This window comes from Corythoichthys intestinalis, chromosome 14 (genome assembly GCF_030265065.1).
Source record: "Corythoichthys intestinalis isolate RoL2023-P3 chromosome 14, ASM3026506v1, whole genome shotgun sequence".
In the NCBI taxonomy this organism is placed as follows: Eukaryota; Metazoa; Chordata; class Actinopteri; order Syngnathiformes; family Syngnathidae; genus Corythoichthys; species Corythoichthys intestinalis.
In genome coordinates this window covers 22,818,520-22,840,261 of record NC_080408.1, presented here as the reverse complement: position 1 = coordinate 22,840,261, position 21,742 = coordinate 22,818,520, and the positions used below count along the sequence as shown (strand labels likewise).

The following is a 21,742-nucleotide window of genomic DNA, read 5'->3' as shown; positions in this document are numbered from 1 at the left end:
TCACCGAACACTCAATCTGAAGATGAGCCAGATGAGCAACCAAAGTTCTTTGTAATTCAAAAAAGAAAATTTGGCAGTCTTCAGTCGTCGTTTTGATGAGATTCACACAACGCGGAAGTGACAGCTTATCAACATCACAATCACCTAAATGGAAGGAATTCAATTGGAAAAACTTAATTCGATACTTCATCACACCCAAAATTAAAAGTAAACAAACAAGTAGCCAACAATCTTGCTGGAGACGATGCAACGACTTGAATCCAGACCATACACATATATTTTGGACATGCATTAATATTCAATTATTCTGGGAGAAGGTTCACTCAGCTCTCTGTGTTATGTTGGGATACGCAATTCCCAAATCCTGTCAGGTATTATATCTGGGACTTTTAGAGGATGTAATATATAAAGAGGACCAGTATATTGTAAAAATTCTCCTTGTCGCTGCAAAAAAGGCCATAACAAAGAACTGGTTCAGAACTGAATCTCCAACATATGAACAATGGCTGCTAATAGTGGATGAAATACTCGACATGGAACGGCTAACATATAGGCTAAAGATAAAAGAATATTTGTTTTGGAAAAACTGGGGGAAGTGCCTGTCTTACAGGGGAAAAAGGGGGATAATATGGATTTCTGGCTCATCATGATAGAGGAGAACACAGGCCCGTTTGGTGCTCATTAGTTATATTTTTCTTTATGTTTGGTGTTATTCGGTGGTGGGGAATGTTGTATTTGTGTTTTTGTGTGGAAAATTAGAAATAAATTTTTAAAAAATTGTAAAAAAAAAACAACAACAAAAAACTGTTCAGACCTATCGGACACTCAGATCTCCATTTTCCGTGTCAAGCAGCTGAACAGAACAGGTTAAAGAAAAAAAATGTTCAAAAAAATTAAAGAGATAATGTTCAAAACATTATTTGAAAGCATTTTTTTCTTGATTTGTGTGAAAAATGACTGACTTTTAGATGTACAGGCTTATAATGAACAAATGATAACATTTACTAAGAGTAAGTGGAAGAATCTGATGCGTTAATCTGTAACTATCCTTTAAAACTCAAAACAAGATGATAATTATTCGACTAGATTTAAGAAAAATTATCAGATTAGGACGTTATACGGTAAATTTGCAGTGTGAAAGTTATTATAGGTCAATACAGATTTATTTTGCATCAATCATCTGCAGCGTTCCGATGCTCACTCATCGAATGTGATTTTGTTGTCATATCTGTGTGTCATTAACTATTTAAGCTCTGTATTCTGTATTCCTGTCGCCTATCAATCATTTTGGTTCTTATTGGACAGAAATGTAGCCCTGACCGTGTCACTCAGTCTATTTAGTCTTATTAATGTCCCGTCCCCAGCAAAAGCGTACATTCAGATTATGCTATTATTTCGTCCCTACCAAAATTGAGACCAAACCTACCCCCTTGGTTCTTAATAAAAAGAATTTTTTTTTTTTTTTTTTAAGGGGAAAATTATGTTCCATGAAATAGGTCATAATGTAATTATGAGGTCAAATCTTTCATTCAAAAATTCTTGGAATATTCATGTTTGTATTTTTTAATGGAAAAAAATTCTACCGTTATGAAACTTAACGTAACAAAAAACACTGTAAATATACGTATATTGTTTCACTTTGTTTTTTTTTTTTTTTTTTTTAAATTAGTATTACAAGAAAAATGCGGGATTTCTTTTTACCCATTCATACTGTGGTAGATCCAGTTGAGCAGGTGTGTCCGGCACCAGGCCGTACCTCTGTCCCAAGATCGCCACCATCATCTGGCTTCGACCAACCTCCGCCAAACAGAGAGCAGCGGCCCGGTCCGACTCCTCCTCTGTCACACCCCAGCGCAGCTCTACCTCCTGCACATGGATGCAGTGTTGCGCAGCACGTCTGCGAAGCTCTGGGAAGACGCTGCGCACCAGGACGTCGCGTTCGGCGTGCATGTCGCGGAAGGTGGACGAGATGAAGACGCGCACACCACGCCACCTATGGATGGACAAGATCTTTTTTTAAGTCAGTGGTTGCCATTAACTACATTAGACGTCCAATCCATTTGAACTGGGAGGGTTGCAGCAAATGAATATTCATTCATTAATTAACCAAATCTTTATTACCTTAATTTAGGAGTGGCAGGAATGGACACCATGCTATTGGTTGACTCAGGATCTTTGGCTCCTACTGGTGGTGGAACATTGTGCAGTTTGTCCAAATGCTCCACGTGGTCCAAAAGCCTAGATGAGCCTCTTTCAACCACAAACCTGATTTCAAAATGTAAAGAAAAACATGTATAAACATTTAGATATATCTTGATTAATTGTAAAATTGTATAATACTCTAGTAGGTAATTTTGTGTTTCATATTTTTTTTTTTTTTTTTTAAGTTTTCTTTACATTTGTTCATTTGTACATTTGTCGTTGGCAAAATTTATTAAAATACTATGACTTCTGAAAAAACCTGAACTAGCCCTTATGGCAACGTATAATATGTTGAGTCCCTTTTTAAGATGGAATGAAGTTGATGTTTTACCTCAACATTTGTTCACTGAAGCCCCGTATAAACACGTGGTTCCGGTCAGAGGGCTTGGTCTCACCGCCACTTGCAAAAAGCCAAAAAAAAAATACATTAAATTCAGGAGATATGTAAGGGATTATAACCATTTTTGTTTTGCCAATATTATTAAGCCCGAAACGCCTTACTTGTCTGACATGGTCATTTCAATGTAGAGACATTTGTTGCTGGTTTCCTTCCTGTACTTGTTAATGGCCCAGGTCACCTCGTGACTATTCCAGTACTCAGTTAGCGAGATGATGTTGTCCGCCTGAAAGCGCAATTTTTGGGGGGGATAAAACAAGTTACCGGTACAAAAAAATAAATAATGTGATTTTCTGGGGTTCCCCCCCGGGGGCCCCCCAAACCCCACATTCTGTTGGTTGAGGTTTACCCATGTTGACAATTACAGGCCTCTCTAATATTTTCAAGTGGGAGAACTTGCACAATTAGTGGTTGACTAAATACTTATTTGCCCCACTGCACATACAGCTAGATGCGAAATAACAGACTCGGCGGCGTTTGTAAACAGCCGCTATCTTAAAGCAGAGATCAAGTATTTGATACTCTGCCAATTTTGCTAGTTTTCCCACTTGCAAGCCATTTAGAGGTCTGTAATTTGTATCATAAGTTCTCTTCAACTGCGAAGGACGGAATCTAATACAAAAATCCAGAAAATCACATTGCATAATTTTTAAATAATAAATGTGTTTTTAACTGCATTAAATAAGTATTTTATACATTACCAACTAGTAAATATTTCGGCTCTTAGTTCTTTTTTAAGAACCCCTCCTGTTCTCCACTCATTACCGGAAGTAACTGCACCTGTTTGAACTTGTTACTGATAGAGACTCGGCCCCTCCCTCCGGAGCCCTGGCCCACCTTGGGCAGGTGTGAGTGTTTTTATTGATTTGCAGGTTGGACGCCAGACGGGCGGAGCGGCCACAGCTGCTGGCAATGACAATCAGCCATCTTCATAAGCCAGTGGACGCCTTGCCTGGTACACTAGACTCACCGCTGTTCCAGCTATTGAGTCTGGCCACCATTCAGCGGATACAATTTCCAGGGCGGTGCAAGTCACAGCAAACATACAGCGGAGTGGACCAATCAGCAATGGGCAGACGTGCCATTAGTAAAACGACGAGGGACTTGCGCGCGGAAGTAAACATACGAGGAGAGCGGAGTTTATTCAACATGGCTAGCGCGAGACAGACTGTTGTCAATGCCTTGTGTCGATGTGTTTTTGGTCATTTAAAACTGATTTTACCGTGGATAGGAACATATTCTCGGCTCTCCAGTTCACCATCTGTGTTGTTGTGGAGACGACTTCCGACGCGCAAGAGTGACGTTGCTCGTTAAGTGCACGTCACGCAAATAAACGAATGATTTGTTGATAGATTTTGTACCTGCTCGAGAGGCCGTTAATGGGCTGTTTCCCAGACTTCTCTCAGTGTTTGAAAAATACAGGGAGAACAGTCTGGCCGTGCCAGGCAAGTGGACGCCACCACCTCGTCGCCCGATCAACTAGTCTGTTTACTACGTCAGTTGCATCTCGCGTACTTAATTATTTATCTGATCCCCGGCTCACGACTTTTATCTTCTCGCCCCAGGTCCTGACTTTGCGCGCCCCTGTCGGATTCCACGCCTGCCTTTCTTCCGAGCTTCCACTGCATTCCACTGCAGCTGTCTGCATTTGGATCCCCTCTCGTTGCACGCCCTAACAGTTACCTGTATAAAAGACACCTGTTCACAAGCTCCAACCTCTCCACAATGGCCAAGACCAAAGAGCTGTGTAAGAACATCAGGGATAAAATAATAGACCTGCACAAGGCTGGGATGGGCTACAGGAAAATAAGTAAGCAGCTTGGTGAGAAGGTAACAACTGTTGGAGCGATTATTAGAAAATGGAAGAAGTTCAAGTTGACGGTCAATCTGCCTCGCTCTGGGGCTCCATGCAAGATCTCACCTCGTGGGGCATCACTGATCATGAGGAAGGAGAGGGATCAGCCCAGAACTACACGGCAGGACCTGGCCAATGACCTGAAGAGAGCTGGAACCACAGTCTCGAAGAAAACCATCGGAAACATTATGCCGTCATGGATTAAAATCCTACAGCGCACGCAAGGTCCCGCTGCTGAAGCCAGTGCATGTCCAGACACGTCTGTAGTTTGCCACTGACCATCTGGATGATTCAGAGGAGCAATGGGAGAAGGTCATGTGGTTGGATGAGACCAAAATTGATTTTTTTGGTCTAAACTCGGCTCGTCGTGTTTGGAAGAAAAAGAAGGATGAGTACAACCCCAAGAACACCATCCCAACCGTGAAACATCATTTTTTGGGGCTGCTTCTCTGCCAAGGGTACAGGACGACTGCACCATATTGAGGGGAGGATGGATGGAGCTATGTATCGCCAGATCTTGGCTGACAACCTCCTTCCTTCAGTGAGAGCCCTGAAGATGGGCCGTGGCTGGGTCTTCCAGCATGACAACGACCCAAAGCACACAGCCAAGCCAACTAAAGAGTGGCTCAGGAAGAAGCATCTTAAGGTCCTGGAGTGGCCTAGCCAGTCACCAGATCTGAACCTGATAGTAAATCTATGGAGGGAGCTGAAAGTCCGTGTTGCCCGGCAGTAGCCTCGAAACCTGAAGGCTCTGGAGAAGATCTGCATGGAGGAGTGGGCCAAAATCCCTGCTGCAGTGTGTGCAAACCTTGTCAAGGAAACGTTTGGTATCTGTAATAACAAACAAAGGTTTTTGTACCAAATATTAAGTTCGACTTTTGTGATGTATCATATACTTATTTCATGCAATTAAATACAAATTTATTATTTAAAAATTATATAATGTGATTTTCTGGATTTTTGTATTAGATTCCGTCCCTCACAGTTGAAGAGAATTTATGATACAAATTACAGACCTCTACATGCTTTGCAAGTGGGAAAACCAGCAAAATCGGCAGTGTATCAAATACTTGTTCTCTCCACTGTAAATAAGATTAACGTTACTGTCCCTTGCCCACGTAACGCTAGTCCTGTGGAGGACTAGGTTTCTATGAATTATTACAACCGTTCATGTGTGGCTAACGTGTCTTACATACAGGCTTTATTTAATCTGTAAAAACACAGCGCTGTAGAGTAATGAGGGTGTAAAATAAAAACGTATAAAAGCACTGGTCCCTAATGTGCTCCAATACATACAGCAGGTATCCTACATTTATTTTGAACACTGCAAAAACTCAAAATCCTATCAGGATTACACAACTTTTAAGTGATGTATTATCAAGCGTAATGACATTTTTAGGTAAGAAATAAGATTTTTTTTTGTTTTGTTTTAATCTAGAAGTTTTTTGAGTTAAAGGAGTGAATTAGTCTTTTTTTCTAGTCACATGTGTGATGCAATTGTTGGCCGTTTTCAACAATGTACATAAAAAATAAAGACATTATTAGATGAAATGTCTTGTTTTCTCATGTATATTTATATTTGCCCTTTACCTAAAAAAAAGTATTAAGTTTTATCCAATTACTCGATTATTTGATAAAATTTTCAGTCGAATACTCGATTACTAAAATATTCGATAGCTGCAGCCCTTAAATTAATTGCTTTTCCCGTCTTTGCAACGCTGTTACCGTTACTAAGGATGTGAAGGCTCGCATTACTACAATTTAGGTGAATGACTTGGGAGAAACGGAGAGAGAAGAGCAGGAGGGGGGAGGAGGGTGGTTGTGACTTAGTTGCAAACGCGATACGAGGCGACTCAGAGCGTTAGCATAGCATTCGCGTTCTTGCTAGCATTAGCATTTAGCTGGTCGAGCATTATTCTAAACTCTAAGGTCACTTTTTTATCATGTGGGTACAATTAAATAAAATTAATGGACTTTTTCTGCTGAGTGTGGATTACCATCACCAAGTGGGTGTTGTCCTTGTAGATGCTACGATAGAATAATTTGTTTTTAATACCAAAAATATTCACTTGCCCTAAACTTTTCTGAAACGATAAACCTTGTGAGATTTTTTAATTTTTAATAAAAACAACTAGAGCAAAGCTAGAAGAGGAGAGATTCAGAGCCATAGCCGCATATTGAAAATTACATCTATATACAGTGGGGCAAATAAGTATTTAGTCAACCACCAATTGTGCAAGTGGTCCTACTTGAAAAGATTACAGAGGCCTGTAATTGTCAACATGGGTAAACCTCAACCATGAGAGACAGAATGTGGGAAAAAAACAGAAAATCACATTGTGTGATTTTTAAAGAATTTATTTCCAAATTAGAGCGGAAGTATTTGGTCACCTACACACAAGCAAGATATCTGGCTGTCAAAGAGGTCTAACTTCTTCTAACGAGGTCTAACGAGGCTCCACTCGTTACCTGCATTAATGGTACCTGTTTTAACTCATTATCGGTATAAAAGACACCTGTCCACAAACTCAGTCAGACACTCCAAACTCCACTATGGCCAAGACCAAAGATTGTAGACCTGCACCAGGCTGGGAAGACTGAATCTGCAATCGGTAAAACGCCTGGTGGAAAGAAATCAACTGTGGGAGCAATTATTAGAAAATGGAAGACATACAAGACCACTGATAATCTCCCTCGATCTGGGGCTCCATGCAAGATCTCACCCCGTGGCGTCAAAATGATAATAACGGTGAGCAAAAATCCCCAGAACCACACGGGGGGAGCTTGTGAATGACCTACAGAGAGCCTGGACCACAGTAACAAAGGCTACTATCAGTAACAATGCGCCGCCAGGGACTCAAATCCTGCACTGCCAGACGTGTGCCCCTCCTGAAGAAAGTACAAGTCCAGGCCCGTCTGCGGTTCGCTAGAGAGCATTTGGATGATCCAGAAGAGGACTGGGAGAATATGTTATGGTCAGATGAAACCCAAATAGAACTTTTTGCGAGAAACACAGGTTCTCGTGTTTGGAGGAGAAAATACTGAATTGCATCCGAAGAACACCCTACCCACTGTGAAGCATGGGGGTGGAAACATCATGCTTTGAGGCTGTTTTTCTGCAAAGGGACCAGGACGACTGATCTGTGTAAAGGAAAGAATGAATGGGGCCACGTATTGAGAGATTTTGAGTGAAAATCTCCTTCAATCAGCAAGGCATTGAAGATGAGACGTGGTTGGGTCTTTCAGCATGACAATGATCCCAAACACACAGCCAGGGCAACAAAGGAGTGGCTTCGTAAGAAGCATTTCAAGGTCCTGGTGTGGCCAAGCCAGTCTCCAGATCTCAACCCCAAAGAAAATCTGTGGAGGGAGTTGAAAGTCCGTGTTGCCCAACGACAGCCCCAAAACATCCCTACTCTAGAGGAGATCTGCATGGAGGAATGGGCCAAAATACCAGCAACAGTGTGTAAAAAGCTTGTGAAGAGTTACAGAAAACGTTTGGCCTCCGTTATTGCCAACAAAGGGTACATAACAAAGTATGTAGGTGAACTTTTGGTATTGACCAAATACTTATTTTCCACCATGATTTGCAAATAAATTCTTTAAAAAAAAAAAAAACAATGTGATTTTCTGGGGTTTTTCCCCACATTCTCTCATGGTTGAGGTTTACCCATGTTGAAAATTACAGGCCTCGCTCATATTTTCAAGAGGGAGAACTTGCACAATTAGTGGTTGACTAAATAGTTATTTGCCCCACTGTATATTAGGGGTGTGACGGTATACACAAGTCACAGTTCAGTACATACCTCGATATTGGGGTCACGGTTTGGTGCTGGTTCAGTACAATAAGACAAGCAAAAAGGTTTTTCAAAAGTTAAAGTTTGTATACCATTACCAGTTCAATTCAATCGGTTAATATAAATAAATTTGATGTGAAAGACGTTTTAGAATGGATCATGAATTAACGTCTGTTACTTTGCCGGTAACTAATTACTCTTACGCTGAGGGAACTGAGTTACTGACTCAATTACTTTTTGGGAGCTGTAATTTGTAATTGTAACTAATTACTTTTTAAAAGTATGACTAACAACACTGCTCGTGACGTGCTGTGCACCCCCACACGCTAAATGGAACTCATAGCGTTACCATCGTCCTCTTAAACTCCCGGACAACTTTTTTTTCTTCTTTTACTTACAGTTCGTATCATCTTGGTGGGAATAATTAATTGAAAGTAATGTAACGTTTTCCTGCTGAGTGTGTATTCTCACCAAGTTGGCGTTGTCCTTGCAGATAGAACAGTGGTCTCAAACCGGTCCTCAAAGGGCCGCAGGGGGTACTGGATTTCATTCCAACCAAACGAGACAAATACCTTTTCACCAATCTGGTTTCTTACAAGTGTAATCAGTTGATTGCAATCAGGTGCTGCTTATGTTAGTAGAAACCTCATTGGTTGAACTGTTTGTGCTGGATCTGTTGGAACAAAAACCAGGACCCACTGCGGCCCTTTGTGGAGTCGGTTTGAGACCGCTGAGATAGAAGCTACAATATGTGCTCGTCTGTCCATGTTTTTTTTTTTTTTTTTTTTACAAACAAAAACATTTGTTGCATACGTCGGCTATAACTAGATGAAGACAAACACATTTTGAGATGACTATAATATGACCAAGAATAATAAGTATGATCGTCCAAAAGACTAAACCTTAAAGATTAAAAGGCATGCCAAAAACAACGCTGGTCTGAACATTACAAGAATGGAGACATTTTTTGTTATATGACAAGTATTTTTTCAAGATTTTTTTTTCATTTTACAAGGATAAATTTCGAATTTATCAAGACACAAGTAATATTAAAAATACACACCTACAAAAAACAAACCAACTTTCGGACAAAGTAATATCAGTGTAAACAAACCTTGTTTTTCTGGAGGACCTTATGATAGAAACTGCTGAACGGGAGCCGGTTGACCTCTGCGTTTCCCAACGTCTGTGAGAGGAAAGTCAACGGCTCAGTCAGTCTGTTGCTACATTATTCTTTAAATAGCCCTCATGGCAATTTCACAACATTATTTCGCTATACCTTGATTCGCTGCAGCACACTTCTTACGTTCTCCAAAAGCATGTCAGACTCCAGCTTCACCTCTGTGTATTGATTATATTCTAGCAAGTAGACTGAGGCATCCTCACAGCTACTGGCGATCATCAGTGAGAGCATAACAGTAACCTCCAACATCTGAGGAGCAAAAGCACATGTGACTTTAAGGGGACATAATATGGCATATTTGCTTTGTTGAAGAAAAAGTAAGATGAGCAGTTAAAGTACAGCACTTTAAAAATATGCAGGGCTGACTCTTACCAGAGGAGACAGCTTGTCTTCCTCCTTCTTTTGTTTTTTCTTCTTCTTGCTTTCATCCTCCTCTTCGTCTTCCTCATCCTCACTGCTTTCTGAGTCAGGTGGAAGGCAAAAGTCAAGCTTTTTCCCCAACCGCACTCTGTTCATGTGGACGTTGATCAAGATGACCGTGCGTCCCGGCATGGGCGGGATATTGTAGCGGCATGAGATCTGCACCGCCCCTTCCAAGGCTTGACGGTAACGGTCCAGCACATCTCTGGTGTACTCTCTCCGACTGTGTGCCATTACAAGACAATGTTTAAAACTCATTAAAATATTTACACAAGATTATGTATTATGTACATTTTTTTACAGAGCAACTGACTATTTTTTTGTGTTTAAAAAAAAAAAAATAGAGTAAACGTCTATCGCAATCAATGGCAGCCAGTGAGTTAAATGATTGCCGTGTAATTAGGGAAATTTTTTTTTATAGAATTTCCGAACTTTGGATCAAAGGTCTGTAATTTCTTCACTACAATAAAAATTTTTCTTATCTTACTTGGCTTTGAAGATTTGTGCTTTCTTCGTGCGGTATAGTCGATAGACAAATGGCACTGAGAGTGCCGCACGCAACCGCTTCCTGCTAGATGACTCCCAGTCTAGGCGGCGGAAACGCTTAGTCTTAGGAACCTGTTTGAGGATCTTCTTCAGGATCTCCTGGTTGCCCGGGGCCATTTTCGGTGACGCTGTAGAGGTCAGGCAGGAAAGATTGGGTGGATTTATTTGAGGTTTGGCCTGAGAACACTGGCACTGCTTTTCTTCAGTCTCAGATTTTTTGATAACCCATCTTTTTCCAAACTATGGATGGGTTTTCTCAGTTTCCTGATGTACCAGAACTTTAACACAAATGGTGGCATCAAGCCAATAATGCGAAGTGGAAAATGATCCTAAGAGTTATGAACTATCCACTGCTACAATGCGACCATGATAGGTGAATACAGTAATCCCTCGTTTTTCGCAGTTAATGGGGACCAAACCTGTCGCGATAAGTGGAAAAACCCGCTAAGTAGGACCCCCTCCCAAAAAAAAAAAAAAAAAAAAAAATGTGTTTAGTTTATTTATTCAAGTTTAGAATTGGAAATAGATAAATACAAGACATACTATGTTTTTCACTCCCCCCCCCCCAAATTAAGAAAAACTTATGTACAGTATGTACTGTATAAATATTTTTTTTCTTTATAAATGGTTTTTAAGCACTTCAAATGTAATAATTATGATAGGTTTTAAACATGTTACAGCTCACCAAATTATTTTTAAACAATACTAAAGTAGAAAAATGCTTGGCTTGATTAAATGAGTCATTGAGTGAGCCCACTCAAATCCGCTCAAGCTGCTCACTTACAATGAGTTGCCACAGCAACTGTTTAACAAGTTAAGAGATGATGGATGCATGCGACGCTTTTGAAGCTTCAGCTTCAAAGCAGCTGTGGCAAGATCAAAAATTAAACATCTGTCAATCATCGTTAATTTTAATAAGCAGCTCCGGTGCACTGCTTGACCAACAAAGAGTAGGGAGAGGGAGGGAGGGTGAGACTACACGATCGGCTCGGGACAGCTCATCTGTATTTATTATTTTTTCATTTTTAAAAAATCCGCGATGGACTCAGGGCCCAAGTTTGAAACGTGACGTAGCGAGGGATCACTGTATTTGATTACTCACCAAGCCCACGAAGCTCCATGATGACTTTGTAGGCAGACAAAAAACGGAAGGGAAGCTGTCGGCTCTGAAGGACCGCTTTCTGTTAACAAAACATAACTTTTTTTCCCCCTGTACGTGAACCAGGGCTGAGGAGATCGACAATGACGATGAATGGGAACATCTCACTTTATTGGTGAGCCTGTTGAGGATCTTCTGGTGATGCGCCATACTGATGCCCTGGTTGATCATGTTCCTAAGGTTCCTCAGCATGGCCATGAAGGGCAGAGACTTATTGTCTGAATACAAAATAAGTACATATAACGTATGTTGAGTCAGACCTAAGTAGTTGGTATGGGTAATAGCCCGTTTCATAACAGATTTGACTTTTATTTCCTTTTTATCGGGTACAAAGAGATTTTTTTTATTGCCTAGAATTTTATTTCTTACAACCGAAAACGTAAATACCTCATTGCATTCAATTGACAACGATGGGCATCCAATTCCTTTAAACTAGAAGGACTGAATGTGAATGCTCATCTTTCAGCCCAATTGGTGGCGCTAGATATCCAATCTATTTTGACTAGGAGATGTTTGCAGGGATTATTCGCCAGATTGGATGTCTAGCTAGCACCATCAATGGCAGTTAAAATTAGATGCAAATTGTCTGAAATATTCTTGTGGCGTGACAAATAAGATCGAATAGATGAAGTCTGAAGGAAGTAAAAAAAATAATAAAATGCACCAATGAGTTTCTCCCAGGTGGCAGCCTTGTTGCCCTCCAGACTAAGCAGACGCTCCCACGTCTCCGCATCCTTGAGCTTCATCCTTTGACCCGCCCTCTCCTGCTCCCAGTCGCCCTTCAGTCCGCTACAGTTGAACACCTTCTGGTCGGATGGATATCTGCGAGTAGCAAAAAGGATAGGAAGAAGCCACCGATCCCTCTTGGTAACAGTGTCTCATCTTCATATTTCCTCCAGCTTTGGTCTTACTTTCGTCCTAAAATGGCCATGACATGCTCTGCTGGTTCCTTGATATGAAGCCTCTTGATCATATTCTTCATGTTGAACTCATTTTGTTTTTTGTCCACAGTTTTTTTGGCATCCACTTGCAGCTACAAACACACAAGACAGAATTCATGACCATAAACATTAACGTTGTGGATTATCTATAATATTTTATTGATTATGGACATATTTAATTTACATATTTCTGGAGAATTGTCTCATCTGATCGGAGCATGTTGGCCCACTTTTTCAAATCCGTGCTGCTTGGTTTCTGCAGAATATTAAAGGGATAAGGAACTATTAAATCATCCTCGGTATTTTTTTAAGTAAAGCAACTATTTAAAAGGAGGCCTTTGCATAAACACTGATATTAGCAATACAAGATATACTAAAAATTCATTAGATCTGAGATTAACCACATGAGAGGATATATGGTGGATTGTCTGTCATGAATGCATCTAAGGCCATGTCTACACGAAACAGGGTATTTGGCAAAAAGAAGTTTTTCTACACGTACACTTAAACGACTGTTCTTAAAAACGCCGTCCAAAGAGATGATGTGCGAATTCTGCGTTTGTGGCACCAGATAAATGTCATCACATGTAATTGTAATGGACTTTCCGATCATTGAATTTAAAGGTGAATATCAGAATTTTTCACATAAGCACCGATGACTCGCGCTAGCTTAGCCCCTCCAGAGCCAAGAAGCTAACAAATATCTGAAAAACTGCATTGAATTTGTTGAAATCAACTCCACCGTCTAATTAAACCCCCCTAACTCTGAGATTAAGCCTAATGTCAAAACTTTTGAATTTAGGGTTATGGTTAACAGCCTATCAGTGCCAATGTAAAACAATGCAAATTGAGTGCACAATAATCAACTACACATAAGTGAATTGTACAGTGCAACAAACACAAAGGTTGGGGCGGGCGCGGATGCGCGCGCACAAGGCCACAAAACGTGGCGGCAACAAAGCAATTTACACTCAATCAGACTTACATCACCTCACGGCATAAATGTGCAACACACACATGATGTAAACAAAGCCTGTCAACTTGGATGACTGCCCATCGTTGCAACGGCAAAGCTACGAAACAGCCGCGCATGTAGGGGGTCCAATCTTTTGCTGATACCTTCCAGAATGAAGGAAAAATACTCACCTTCATTCATGGATATCCACAGATCAACATTCCCTCGCACATCTCAACACTCGGCTCGGATGTCCACCCGCTTGGCCCATGCCTTTCTCAGTCCCACAACACGTGCGACTCGAAACCAAAACAGGAAGTAGCTGAGCGGTTGCCATGGAAGCACGTTATTTGAGCATTTTCTATTAAAAATGGTCTTCGCACATGACTACAACATTCTTCATTCTACATACCTTATGAGGCAATGACAAAATAGTAACACACAGACATTAAGGAAACCAAGTTTAATCAGATTACTGTTGTGGAAAAATGAACGCGTTAGATTACTCGTTACCGAAAGAAAGTAATCAGATTACTGACAACACTATTGTGGACACTGATAACCGAAGATTTAAGTGTGGAAACTTCACTGACTGCGACAAACTTTGTCCCTACGTCACACTTGAGACCAATGTTTACATTTGGAATAGATTGGACAGATGCTTTTTTGCTTCCATTTATTTACAAACTCTTGCAGTGCTTCATGTTGAAGAACACACGCGAAGAATGGGGGTATTATGGAAAAAAAAAATTCACGCGATGTTAATCAGGGCCAGAGTACTCTTCCTGCTCGGTGTAGCCATGGCCTAAATGGACTGTAAATGTTTCCTTAAGTAGCACATAAAATGACAATTTAAATAAAAAAGCTCTAATGCCACAAAATACTATACCTTGCTCTTGCACTTGTTTCGGTTGTGCTTACACCGGTGTTTGCGTGTGTTGTATTTGGCCAGCTGATACTCGTTAAACTGCTTGAACTTGTCCACCATGGCCTTCTTGAGGCACATGGGTAGTGAGCGGCTGAAGCACTGCATGCAGATTCAAAGAACCAGACGGAAGGGAGGTCAATCAAGGCAGAAAAGCCTGCTGCTGATACGTTGCGATGGGATCACTGTCCACATACCGTGCTGTAGATGCGCACCACTTCCAGCCAATCAGACGGTAGTTGGACACTGGCGCAAAAATAGCGGCGCACGTGACACTTGGTGGTTGGGTGATTAGCGGCCAGGGCCAGCAAGAAGTTAGCGGTGATGCGGATATTTAACTCTTGTCTTGTGTACAGCGCCACCTAGAAGGAGGGAAGCAGAGAAAATATCCATGAATGACACATGCTGTCAATTGTACATGTGATGACGTGACGCTTTTCTTCTTGTACCTTAAGAACAAATTCGGAGTCAAACTCTGCAATATCCTTCACTAGGCTGGTGATTTTGGTCCATATGCTCTCCTCAGAGTTCCAGCCCTCCTGACCCGGTGCAGTGCTCTTGTTGACCAGGGAGAGGCACACAGCATTCAGCAGGAGATACTGAGGGGACATGACATTAAAGTAGTAGTTTGGGGGAATAGAAAAAAAAAAAAAAAAAAAGGGAAAATGGAGCAAGTGGGTGTTTGGTGTCCTTTTTTTCCTATGTCGAGTGTTTTGAGTTTTAAAGTGGAACTGAAGTTTTTTTGTTTTGTTTTTTTAAACACTGTTTTATAACCTTGGAGTTCATTTTACAGGCTTGCACACACAAGAAAAAGTTGATTGAGCACCAGCTAAGAAAGCTTTTGCTGGCATGCAGGCCGAGAAAAGTCTGCCAACTAGATGGTAAACAGCAGCGCAGAAATAGAGGTCTTGGACAAAAATGTCAAAGACTGGTCAGGAACTGCTTGTGTGACAAAGTATTGTAAGCAACCCAGGGGTGAAAGGGGCCGGAACTGTCCGGAACACCGTTCTCGTAAAAGATTCAGGATCCAGAAAATATGACAGCAACTGTCAAAAGCCCAGGTTTAAAAATAAAAATAAAAATTTTTTAAAAAACTGCCAGGCTGCCACACACGCATCTCATCTCCGAGGCGACCTTCATTTCAGGGAGTACCGGCAAGAAATTCTAGGCACTTTAACCCCTGACTAAACCACATCAAATGCACATATATATGCTTTATTTATTCAGTGTATGGTTAATGCAAGAAAGTGTCAACCTTAAGATTTCACTTTTTTTCCCCCCTTTTCTCAGTGTTCAGCATTCTCAATATTAGAGCGTGGTGAAAGAACAAAGAAGGCAGGTATTATACTGTATTGTGCTTGCATGAGGCATGGTGCAATGTCATACCATGGCCAATTTAAAGAACCTACTGTTTGGAGAACAATTCAACTTGCAAACGTGATTGCAACCAAATAAAAACTACGCAGATAACAAGGTTCTTCCATAGCATCTTCCCATTTCAAACCCATCTTGTGCACAAAAGTCTAAAATATTGGAAAATTACTAGTGCCTCTTTGTCTGCTTTATTTTGTATGCTAATGTTTAATTATACCTTTTTCTGTCATCTAGACAAAACAAAGCAACACATTCACACATTACTTTCAGTAGCAAAAGAAAAAAAAAAAAAAAATCATCTTTATGTATTTTAGATTCCAAATGTTCCTTGCCAAAGACATGTAGATGTCCGCTTTGCTTCATATGATTGCAATAAGGTAATTTCCTCTATTTGTAAAAGCATCAAAATTTGTGAAACTTATCACTGTTCTATTGCTAATGACCTTATTTGGCATTTTCTCTTTACCTTCTTATTTTTGAGCTCCTCTTCAATCTGCTGCTTGCCACGGACCACATCTGCAAATTCTTCTGGTCTGGTGCTGATCACTGTTTGGTCTTCCTTGCAGAGCTCTGGAGCTTGCACCTCCATGGCCTTGGGTGAAACCACACTCTCTTCGCTATCTTCTTCCTCCTCAGAATACATCTCGTCGTCTTCAGAATACATCTGAAGGGATGAGGCTGTAAATCCATTCTGCAACACTCAGATAATTAACCAGGTACATATAAAATGATGAATATAGTCAAGCATTATCATAAAACATAGTATCTATTAGAGATGGGAATCTTTGGGCACCTAACGATTCGATTACGATTCAGAGGCTACAATTAAATTATAAATCGATTATTGAAGCACCCAACCCCAGCTATTAGCTGCTTTTAATGCTTCGTACATTTTTTCCGAAATTTCTGGCTTCACGGTAAGTCAGCAACCAGCACACTTTTGCTCAATAAACTATGTTCATTGATTAGAAAATGCAGAATAAATGAGATTTATTGATTACAATTCCACAAGAGCAAGCAAACACACATCAAAAACAAGAACAAGTGGTAACGATGACGTTAGATCTAGTTTGTCAATCCCAGAATCCCCGCGTTACTGTTACAGCACAACAAACTGTTCCTTAACAATGAAAATCGCTTACCGTGACAAATGAGCGGGGAGCCAACGCTCCGGCAAAGCGGCAAAGGAACAAAGCCAAGCGACCCGTACGTAATCCTCTTGCAGTCTTCTGGGGAGTTGGGGGAATCTCCCGACTCTTATAGGTACGTCTGACGCGGAGACACGGGTGGCCACTCCCTGCCCCCACGAAAACGCACCAACCGAACTCGTGAGACCCCCCCCCCCCCCGCAAGGGTATGAGATTCCCCCCCAGTTAAGGCCTACCAGCTGTTAAAGTAGAATGTTTATTTAAGTTATCTCGTGAGATTCCCTCCTAACTATGGAACTCAAGCGCGTACCATGGTGCAAAACAAGTTATCTAGTGAGTTTCCCTCCTAACTATGGAATCCAAGGTGAAAAACAATCGTCGAAGTGGCAGAGTAAACAAGGAGAGGTTGTTACAATCTAGGTCACAGAGGCAATCATACATCACAAAGGCATAATGTGCTAATGTTAGGGCATCACATAATATTTTCCCCCATCAGTGCATTAGTTCCAAAACTGTTCAAAAATCCTCTCGGGCTAACACTAACTACTATTTTAGTATCAAGTTAACAGTTAAAAACAGTAAATAAAATACTCAAGTCCCCATTCTGTAATAGCAGCTTCAAACTAAATTCAATTAATGTTGTGAATCAACCGTTAAAGTTGTTGAAATTGCTGCCGTTATTCAATAATTTCCCTTTTGTCTACTTTCCACTTGTCAAAGTTTTAAAACTGTTTCATCATTTAAAGATAGATTCAAGTCAAGATTTTGCCGATTTAGGAGTATTTTAGATAAAAAGTTCATTAGGTTCGCTACAACAAAGCCTTACAGAGAAGTCTACTGCTTTAAGATGGCGGCTGCTTACCAACGCCGGCAAGTCTGTCATTCGCATCTAGCTCTCTATACATGTTCTAACGCCGCCATCTTCATTTCGCATCTAGTTCTACATATATTTGATATCTACCATAGCTTTATTGTGGCCATATGTTTGTAGCAACTAGCAACTGGGCATTGTTTGTCGTGGCTGTCGGCCGCAGTCAGGTATTATTGTCTTTTTATCTAGCGGCATGGGTTGAACATGATATTTACTAAGCTTGAGAACGATAAACCGATACGACCGGATATCCGGTTTTACAGGTGAGAGATACAGATGTATCGATAGTAAAGTTACCATTTGACAGAAATTAGCCATTAAATATTCAACGAACCGATAGTAGAGATAGAATTCAGCTATCGCGAGCACAAGAATTGGCTTCTAATGACTAGTTCACTGCATTGCTTAATATGATAATAATTTAGCTTGTACTTCACATGCTGCGCTTGTGTCATTCACCACACAGCGCACTTAGATCGAGACCGCACCCATGATATAATATGGACAAGCACTACTTACAGTCGTGGTTGCCTCAACTTCCCATGCATTTCGGCAGAACCGCTACTAGTCGCCGTCATTACCCGATCGCCACGGGCGTGTCATAACGCGAGAGCTAACGAAACCACTGTCACGCACGCTCCGTAGCATTTTCTTCACAGCCCAAAACGAAACTAGTAGTGGCAACGAAGCAACATGCTAAAACAATGGACAGTGTGATCACAGACGCCAGATACGTGCAGCGATTGATTTTCAACGCATCCAGGAAAACAAAAGTCGGACTTTGAAGTGATGAAGGCAGCCAGATCTGTTCGCATGGGACAGAGCTTGTGTGAATTGTGGAGCGGTAAACAGAGATCGTGAGTTTTTAACCCTGAAAAATAACCCACTACAATGGTGGAAAGGGCGGCATATTGTTTCCACAAAACGCAGTCTACTTAAACATGTGGATTAGTTGATCTTCCTCAAGAAAAATCTGCCCTTCAAAAAAAAAAGATATGGACAGTGATGAGGAATAAAAAATGAGGAAGCACAGGAATAAGTGAATGACTTTTCTGTGTATTAGGTGAAAGTAATGATTATTGACCTGTCTGTCTAAAATGTTTTTATTCCCCCAATTATACAGTGGGGCCACCAGGGGGTGGCCACGGCCTCCCCCTATAAATTTGTTGGCCACCCCACTGGCCACCCCGCTTGCCAGTATATTGTTAGATTGTTGTAGCATCAGTTATGCATTTCATATATGTTATAGTCTGGTAATCTGTTGATCCCTGTCGGGAAGTACTATTTTATGTTTTGTTCATTCAGTAATAATTATTTTTGTGTCACATTAACATTGTGTTGGCAAATATCCAGTTAATATATGACTGCCTCTGTTCTTGGTTTTATTTGTATCTGCCAGCACCTGCTTTTCCCAGTAATTATTTTATTTTGTTAAATGTATACCTTATGCCTAATATATACATAACACAATAAAACAGAATTGTTGTGGAACTCAAAATGTTGACTGGACAGTTATGGACTATGCAAAATAAATCATTAGTAACATCAAATATTACACAATACACCTGAATATATCAGTAGCCGTGTCCTTTAGTCTTTCTAATAGTTTTCCCCTGACCTTTTTACTGCAATAATATAATGAAAACCTGAAATTATGGCTTTTAGTTTTGGTGTGCCACCCCAAGATTTTAAGTGGCCCCATCTGGCCACCCCTACGAAAAATTTCTGGAGGCGCCACTGCAATTATACCAGTCGTAAAACATAATTTATTATTTATTTATGATAACACTAGCAGGTTTAATTTTTTTTTTCTAGAGCTGCTGCATATAACTAATATTTTTTGTTTGTAAGATGTTTACGACGAAAGTTTGCACTTAAATTACTTACCTCTTGTGTTAAAAACACCAGGAAATACAGTAATTGAATTACTGCACTTTATTGTTGTCTGTCACTGGAGTTTTATTATCAATCCCATCTAACAAAATGACGGTCATATAGTAGGCCTTTTTTTTTTTTTTTTTTCACAAAAAAATAAAACATAACATTGGTATGAAATTTTGTTGTTTAATTTTGCTATATTAGAAATGTGGTCTTTTTATATGTTTAAAGTACTGTACAAACACACACAACAAATATTTACTATCGTATCGTTTTCACTCTATCGAACCGTATCATTCTTACACTGTATCGAATCGTATCGAATCGCTCGGCCTTAAAAATGTATCGTTTTTTTTTTTTTTAATCGAATCGTTACCTGTGTATCTGGATACATATCGAATCGGCTTCATGCCAGAGATTCCCAACCCTAATATTTACTCTCGATCCGTTCCTCATTGTGTCCCGAAGACCGCGCTGTGTTTTAGTTCCACTTTACCTGGTATAATTCAACCGGGATTTGGATGTTTGCGCATCGTTCTTGGATCTTCCACGGCCGAATCGCGAATAATCTAAGAATCGGAAATATTGCATGCCTATATGCAATATAGATAGTGTCTACGTATATTGCCTATTCTGCTTTGCTACCAACCTATTGCATTCACCTGGAAAATGCCCAAAGTTTTTTTGTGTGTAATTTAGAGACAAGGCACAGTTCACTTACAACGCTTGATTCCTCGAACGAGCATAGCTGTGCTTCCGATATTTCCTCTCTGCCGTCATCATCCTTTTTCTGGTCTCCTACCCGTGGAAGGAAAGACGGCGGCTGGGAAACACCAGAGAGGAGAGCTTGGCTGGTAGAAGAGGTGGAGAGGAGAGGGTTGATGGTGGATGGTGTCAAAGATGCAAGAAGGGAGGAGTTCAGAAGTGTGTTATTGGTGCTTAGAAGCGGTGATGAGCTGGTGGATGACATGGAGAGGAGTAGGCCTGAGGAGGTAGAGGTCAGGCCAGTGGGCTGCAGGGAGGAGCTCAGCAATGAGGAGGATGTCTGCACCAGGAGCTTGTTCTCCAGACATGGTGGAACGTAATTGGAGGACAAGCTTGTCCCTGCTGTGGAGCAGGCCAAGTTTGTTTGCAAATCCAGCGCCCTCATGGCTGAATGGAAAGAAATCAATCAAATCACCACAACCTGCTTGACATATCAAGCTGAAAGGTCTAGCTTTACTCAGTTGAGCAAACATTTTAATACAGAAGGGTGTGTTGATAACGTCAGCTACAGCTACCCATTGAATGCGAACAAAGTCTCAAACACTTGAAGAGGATCAATTGTGCAACCATTTGAAAACAACGCCACTGAGGTGGGGCGGAATTATTTGTACTTTTAATCCTATAAAATATATAATAAGTATATTAATATGAAAAAATTAACGATAAGAAACCTTCAAAAGCTCGGAAACACATTTTATTATTTCTTAACGACTTTAGGAAGTTTGCAGTTAACAAAACACCCATACAGCAAAGCCTTGGGTCATCTTTTTTTCGCTCATTTCTACAGTTGAGAAATGTATTGATGTTTAGAGTTGACTGCTTCGTTTCTTCAAAAACAACTTAAACAACTGAGAGCCGAGTGGCAGACTAAAAGCACGGCGGCGCAGGTAATCAAGGTGCAAGCAAACGCTGCGTTGTTTTGCTATGTAGGTGTGGCTACTTAGCAGTGAGTGATACGCATATTTCGACAAACTCAAACGTAAAAAAACAGAAAATACAGAACAATATTTAAATACAAGTCGCACCTGTTTTATCTGAACCTGTGTAGTCAGCTTCTACTGCTCTGCTATGTTAATATTTCGCGAAGCTCGTTCAATGAAGCCAAACACGAACTGTCAACTTTTCCTGTAAAATGCTCTCACGCGGCCCATCAGTTTATCTCGAGGACGCTGATTGGCCGATGTCGGCCAGCTGTTTCTTACAAAGTCACCGATTGGTCGGTGGGAGGTGCTCATCTGGTGCTCGTTAACTCAACCGTGCGCTGATTGGTTGACACGGTGACCATTATTTTTACCGTAATCATGCAACTTCACGTTCCTTTTGATT

The 21,742-nt window shown here is 40.7% G+C and overlaps 1 protein-coding gene across 2 annotated transcripts in view; it reads right to left on the bottom strand.

Moving 5' to 3' along the window:
* tep1 (telomerase-associated protein 1) overlaps positions 1 to 21,611 on the bottom strand; it is a 73,659-nt gene extending 52,048 nt beyond the window's left edge. Inside the window, exons 1-19 of one of the 2 annotated variants that reach the window (XM_057856837.1) lie at positions 21,442 to 21,611; positions 20,373 to 20,803; positions 16,221 to 16,445; positions 14,830 to 14,979; positions 14,578 to 14,742; positions 14,345 to 14,482; positions 12,685 to 12,756; positions 12,471 to 12,592; positions 12,224 to 12,381; positions 11,668 to 11,777; positions 11,503 to 11,581; positions 10,342 to 10,528; positions 9,807 to 10,077; positions 9,531 to 9,683; positions 9,366 to 9,437; positions 2,704 to 2,825; positions 2,534 to 2,602; positions 2,122 to 2,265; positions 1,702 to 1,993 (exon numbers count right to left, since the gene is read on the bottom strand). In XM_057856837.1, coding sequence (XP_057712820.1) covers positions 1,702 to 1,993; positions 2,122 to 2,265; positions 2,534 to 2,602; positions 2,704 to 2,825; positions 9,366 to 9,437; positions 9,531 to 9,683; positions 9,807 to 10,077; positions 10,342 to 10,528; positions 11,503 to 11,581; positions 11,668 to 11,777; positions 12,224 to 12,381; positions 12,471 to 12,592; positions 12,685 to 12,756; positions 14,345 to 14,482; positions 14,578 to 14,742; positions 14,830 to 14,979; positions 16,221 to 16,445; positions 20,373 to 20,801 — 2,958 coding nt within the window. In that variant the 5' untranslated portion in view covers positions 20,802 to 20,803; positions 21,442 to 21,611. The remainder of the gene's footprint in view (positions 1 to 1,701; positions 1,994 to 2,121; positions 2,266 to 2,533; positions 2,603 to 2,703; positions 2,826 to 9,365; positions 9,438 to 9,530; positions 9,684 to 9,806; positions 10,078 to 10,341; positions 10,529 to 11,502; positions 11,582 to 11,667; positions 11,778 to 12,223; positions 12,382 to 12,470; positions 12,593 to 12,684; positions 12,757 to 14,344; positions 14,483 to 14,577; positions 14,743 to 14,829; positions 14,980 to 16,220; positions 16,446 to 20,372; positions 20,804 to 21,441) is intronic. The other variant, XM_057856838.1, reaches the window with a different exon arrangement.
* Positions 21,612 to 21,742: the final 131 nt, after the last annotated feature.